Raw genomic sequence first — 5972 nt, 5'->3', positions numbered from 1 at the left:
TCTCTCTCTCTCTCTCTCTCTCTCTCTCTCCTTCCTGACTGTGAAGGCCATACTGCCTCATTGCCCTGCCCTTCAAGGCAGCCTGCCAGGCAGCACACTCACACTAGGCTGGACTGAAGGGAGGGAAGCTTAGCTGGGATGGCCATGAGTGCACAGGTAAAGAAAACACACACACACACACACACACACACACACACACACACACAGGAGAAGCTTCAGAAAACTGGTTCAGTTTATTGGGGGAAACAAAGACTATTTAAACTTTTGGGGGTGGGGAGGAGCTATCAGGATGAGTGTGATTGGCTGGGGCCAGGACGCTGGGGATGCCTCATTTGCATAAGGACAAATTCCAGGTGCTGCTGACCTTATGAGAAGGGGAAAGGAAGTTTTACCTGGCTACTGGCTAGGTGACGGCCTCTGATGAGGCAAGGGTAGGAGGCACAGGGATGTGTGGATCAGGGCATGCTGGCCCAAGGCAGAGGAGAGGAGGTGGTGTAGGGGTGTGGGTGGGGAAGTGATCTTACTCCTGCCGATCTCAGGACCTGGGTTTGGACGTGCTTCAGCCCCACTTCTCCTAGGCTCCCTGGCCCCACCCCATCCGACCTGTAGCCTCACTTCCCTGCGGTTTCCCTCCTGACCGGCTATACTCTCAAACTGGGGCCCTAAATAAACCCTGCCTCCTCTCTTGAGTTGTTTCTCTTGGGTACTTTATGGCGCCAAGGAGAGAAGTAACTAATATCACCAGAGACTCTCGGTCCCTCCGCTCTGGTTCCTTCTCCACATCTTTACATCCCAGTCTGCTCCTCAGAGACATTGCACACACATTTATCCTAGTCATCGCACAGTGAGTGGTGTCTCCCTGAATAAACAGTAAGATCTTAGGGGTTTGTCTCTCCTCCACCTGCTTCTTCAGTTCTTGCTGTCATTAAATAAAATATAATTAACTCGGCGTGTAAATTAATTTTTTTCTTATTTTGCTAAGAATTGAGGCACGTGGAATGTACCTAATCCCACTTTTTGTTGTTGTGAGCAAAATATGCTGTGTTGATATTCTATCTTAAATTTTCCACATTTTGATGGCGGCTTTCTCCTAAGTTGGAAATATTGTGACAAGTGCTCAGTGTGGGGGTACCCTCTGTTGTTATTTTCTTAAGCATACTTGTAATGCTGTTGTGTGATAAACACAATAATTTGCAACCTAAAATTGATCACAGAACATTCCACATGCCCCTGTGTCTTAAGAGCAGGACATTTAAAGCCCACTGTCCTCATCTTTTCCTTGATGTATCACAGTCCAATGGTCTCCTGGATTAGTGACTCGTCCCAATGCCATGGCAAAATGCCCAATAAAACCAACTGTAAAGAAGAAGGGTTTATTCTGTATGTCTGAGGGTGCACCATCCATCATGGGGAGGAGGGTGTGGTGACAGGAGCAGGAGGCAAAGCATCGATCACATTGCATCCACATCCAGAAACCAGAAGATGAATGGGGAATCACAGGCTTTCCTGATTCTTCCCCCACACTGACTCAGCCTGAGCTCTGAGCCTGTGTTTAGAGCGGGTGTCCCCGCCTCTGAGACACATCCAGGAGAGCATTTCTAGGTGATTCTAAATCCAGACAAGGTAACAATGAAGATTTACCATCACAATTGTAGTAAGAAAATAATGAAAATATTATGATCTAGCAATGCATCTCACACTTGCAACACAGCTGAGTTAGAGTTGCGTTGCTGCGATTCATGGTGTATTGAGCAGTAGCTTGAAACTAGAAACTACTCATTCTTCTTAGTGCACCATGAAAGAAGCTATAGGCTTTAGTGATGAGTGATGCTGGCTATGCCAAAATTTGAATCTTATACAGTTTTTAGGTGTCAAGATACACTCGTCATAGTTTTTCTCGCCTCTGTAGAAAGGCAAAACAAACCAGGCATGGAGATGTATACCTATAATAAACTAACCAGGCATGGAGATGTACACCTATAATAAACTAACCAGGCATGGAAATGTATACCTATAATAAACTCAACAGGCATGGAAATGTATACCTATAATCCCATACCCAGGAGGCTGAAGCAAGCCTGGATATATAGCAAGACCCTTGGTTGAAATGAAAATGAAAATGCCACTCTAGCTTTTAGGTCATCCAGAAACAGCTGGTGGTCTGGCTTTGACCCTGTGAGCCTTGTCTGCTGACCTATATATACAGTTAGACCATTATAAAAGTGTGTTGTTTCATTTCAATACACTATGGTGCAAGAATTTTTTTTCCCTCAAAACCATCGAAAGCCCCCAAAACAGGAACCTCACAAGTCATTTTAAGACTACTCATGTTTTTTTAGGATGGTACGCGGGTCATAGGGAAGTGCGGCGGTTACTGTGGAAAGTGTACCCCATCCTCCGGCACTGGCCTGGAGGTGCGAGTTTCATAACTAAGGTAAGTTCTCCCATCACCTCTTTCATTTTAATCTATAGCCTAGTGATAAACAGATAAACTCTCTCCCCCAGACAGAGTTACTGTCAAGCATCGTGAAGCTGACCCAATAATAGTCTGCCCTTTATATTCTTATTTGTCTGTCTTTCTGTGTCTGAAACCATCTGTCCCTCACCCCTGAACCCAAGGTCCTCAGGCCGCATACATTAAGTTTCTCTTCACTGCCTGCTGAAAATGCTGCTTTCTGTGTTTCATCTCTGAGAGTCTTACTTCCTAAGGTCTCTGGTAGATCCAGAAATCTCTGTTTTGAATATTGGAAATTGTGAAGTAGGGGGCTGAGATATATAATATCTCTGTATATAATATATATCCTGGAATACATATATATAATAATTTTTACTTTTATCAAAGTAAAATATATATAGTATGTTATATATAATAATACCAGGAGTATAATAATTACAGTAGTGCTGATGTTTGTTGAGCTTCCACTGCGCTGAGTAACTTATGGGAACCATTTTCAGTGACTCTCACAAGGAGGTCACGAGGTAGAGCTCTTGTCCTTATTTTGCAGTAGAGGAACCTGAGGCCACAACCTTTAAGATGCTAAGGTCACAGTGAATTCCCTTGCAGACCCCAGTGATACCTTACACCAAGGACTGTGCTCTCAATCACTGTAGTGTCACCGATGTGCCACTCACAGCGGGGCCAGCAAGCGGCTCAGTGTCATCTGAGATCTTATTATAAATGCAGATCTTAGACCCTCTCTGGACACAAGAAACCAGAAACTTTATTCTATCAAAATCCACAGGAGACTCATTCGTATGCTAGTAAGTGCTCCCTCTGCTGGGCAAAAGATTAAACGGGTCACTTTTCATCTTCCTGGTTCCTTCAGCTGCATGACACAAAAGTTCAACCAACGTGTGTGACCTTCTAACACCTCCCCTATACTGTCCAGTGGCCCATTCAGTTCCCCCAATAGCTCATTCATGCTCTGACACATGAGTTACTACTTGACAGATGCTTAAGTAAACATCAGTATTAAAAAGTATTTTTAAAATATTTTTTTTAACTAGGTTCTTGCTTAGCCCAAGCTAGCTTCACATTAGGAACTCTCTGTCTCCCAAGTGCTGGGATTTCATTTGCACACAGTCCCATGCCACCATGCGTAGGCAAATTGCTATCTTAAATTAGTATTAGTTGTGTGGCAAAAGACAAAGACGGTATGTTAAATAACTGGGATGCGCAGGTGCTATGCCTTCTTCGAGCACAGCTCCACAGTATTGTGCTCCATTGATCAGTAGTGAGCCCTCATGGGGCTTCTCCTTTAACATGTCATCTTCCCCATACCTACAATTACATCATCATTATAGCTCCTGGTTCAACTAAATGCCTTCCACAACCATTCTGAAAAGTAACCCTCCTGGGTCTAAAGAAATGGCTCAGTAGATAAATGTGCCACTGGCTCCTTTTCCCAGGGATCTAGGTTCTATTCCCACCACCCACACGGCAGCTCAGAACCATCTGTAACTCCAGATTCAAGGGTTTGATACTTCCTTCTGGCCACCCAGGGCACCAGGCAGACATATGGCACACAAATATATAGTCAGGCAAAGTACACAAAATACAGCAAAAAGCCTCTCCTTATCTCTCGATGGTGTCTGGTGTCTGGTGGCCTGAGATCTTGTGCCTACAGAGTCAGGTGACTGACAGCTGCATTTAGAAGAAGGTCACTTCTAAAAGAGCAAGGAGGGGCTTGACTTGGGACTATAGCTCAGTGGTAAGGCACTTTCCTAACATGAACAAGGCTGGGTTTGTCCTTAGAATCAGAGCAGTGAACAAAGCAATTGTGAGTGAGTGGCAAGACAGCCTGGATTAGAGAATAAAACATAAACCACACACACACCACACCACACCACACCACACCACACCACACCACACCACACCACATACACAGCACACCATTCACCATGCATACACTACACATATACATATACCACATACACATTATATCATACATATACACCACATCATACACACACACCATACATATACATACACACCACACACCCACATACACCACACACACAAATACACACATACACATATCATACATACACACACACACACACCACATCATACACACACATACCACATACACACCATATCATATACACACACACCATACACATACACACCATGCCACACACCATATACTCACATATACCACATACACATACCACACCATACCACATACCACACACATACACACAATCACAATCACAATCAAGGGTTGAAGAAAGACTTGATATCCAAAAAGAAAAGATGGGGCGGCAGTAGGCAAAACTCGACAGATATACTTCAGAGACCCCATTTTTGTATGCATTCTATGTCTTCTTTTCTGGTGTCTGTTATGTGTCATAAAACATGAGTACATATATACAAAAGTTTCATGTATGTAAAAAGACTAGAAAGAATTGTTCTAACATTCAAATGTTATCCCAGATGAGATTTCTAGGCACAGGACTCTTTTCTCTTTCATTCTTTTGCAATTATTCTTTTTAAATTACATTCATGTGTTCATGTGTGTACGTGTTGGGGCGTGGATCTGAGACCAACTCACTGCAGTCAGTTCCCACCTTCCAGCAGGTGTCTCCCCTCGATCTCCACATGCCTGCTCTCTTTTTTTCTCTGGTCCTGGAGTTCAAACCCAGGACTTCACACTGCTAAACAGGCACTCCGCCACTGAGCTACATCCCCAGCCTACTCCTGTGTTGCTTATAGTAGATAGATTGATAGATGATAGAAGATAGATAGATAGATAGATAGATAGATAGATAGATAGATAGATAGATAGATAGATAGATGGATGGATGGATGGATGGATGGACGGACGGACGGACGGACGGACGGACGGACGGACGGACGGACGGACGGACGGACGGACGGACGGACGGACAGACAGACAGACAGACAGACAGACAGACAGACAGACAGACAGACAGACAGACAGATAGATAGATAGATAGATAGATAGATAGATAGATAGATAGATAGATAGAAGAGTTCATGTTCTAACTTAGGGACTATTCTAAGTGACACTTCTGCACATGGAAGAGCCTAGTTTACCTACTCTTGACTCTCAGATTTTGATATGAAAGACTTATAACTTCTGGTTTGTTTATTTCAGGGGCTCTGAAGAGGAAGCCATAAGAGATGGATGAAGGATAGTAATTCAATACCTCCACCTTGAATTTGGGTGCATCTGTGTGTATGTGTGTGGATCTGTCTGTGTGTGTGAATGTGTGTGTATATGTGTGTACATATGCATATATATAAATATATATATTATATATATATATACAGGTTGAGCATCCCTTATTTAAAAATTTAATCTCCGAAATGCTCCAAATTCTGAAACCTTTTGAGTGCTAGCATGAGATCTCAAATGGTAAATTTCATGCCATGAAACTTTGTTTCATACACAAATTTTTATAAGTCCCATACAAAATTATATTTCTGCCATGCATGTAGAGGTGCC

At 43.2% G+C, this 5972-nt stretch overlaps 1 protein-coding gene across 2 annotated transcripts in view; it reads left to right on the top strand.

Moving 5' to 3' along the window:
* Adamts9 (ADAM metallopeptidase with thrombospondin type 1 motif 9) overlaps positions 1 to 5767 on the top strand; it is a 173882-nt gene extending 168115 nt beyond the window's left edge. Inside the window, exons 39-40 of one of the 2 annotated variants that reach the window (XM_021190181.2) lie at positions 2340 to 2434; positions 5622 to 5767. In XM_021190181.2, coding sequence (XP_021045840.1) covers positions 2340 to 2429 — 90 coding nt within the window. In that variant the 3' untranslated portion in view covers positions 2430 to 2434; positions 5622 to 5767. The remainder of the gene's footprint in view (positions 1 to 2339; positions 2435 to 5621) is intronic. The other variant, XM_029534389.1, reaches the window with a different exon arrangement.
* The last annotated feature ends 205 nt before the right edge of the window (positions 5768 to 5972 follow it).

This window comes from Mus pahari, chromosome 2 (genome assembly GCF_900095145.1).
Source record: "Mus pahari chromosome 2, PAHARI_EIJ_v1.1, whole genome shotgun sequence".
Lineage (NCBI taxonomy): Eukaryota > Metazoa > Chordata > Mammalia > Rodentia > Muridae > Mus > Mus pahari.
Note: the sequence above shows the minus strand (reverse complement) of the source record. Positions and strands in the feature narration are given on the sequence as shown.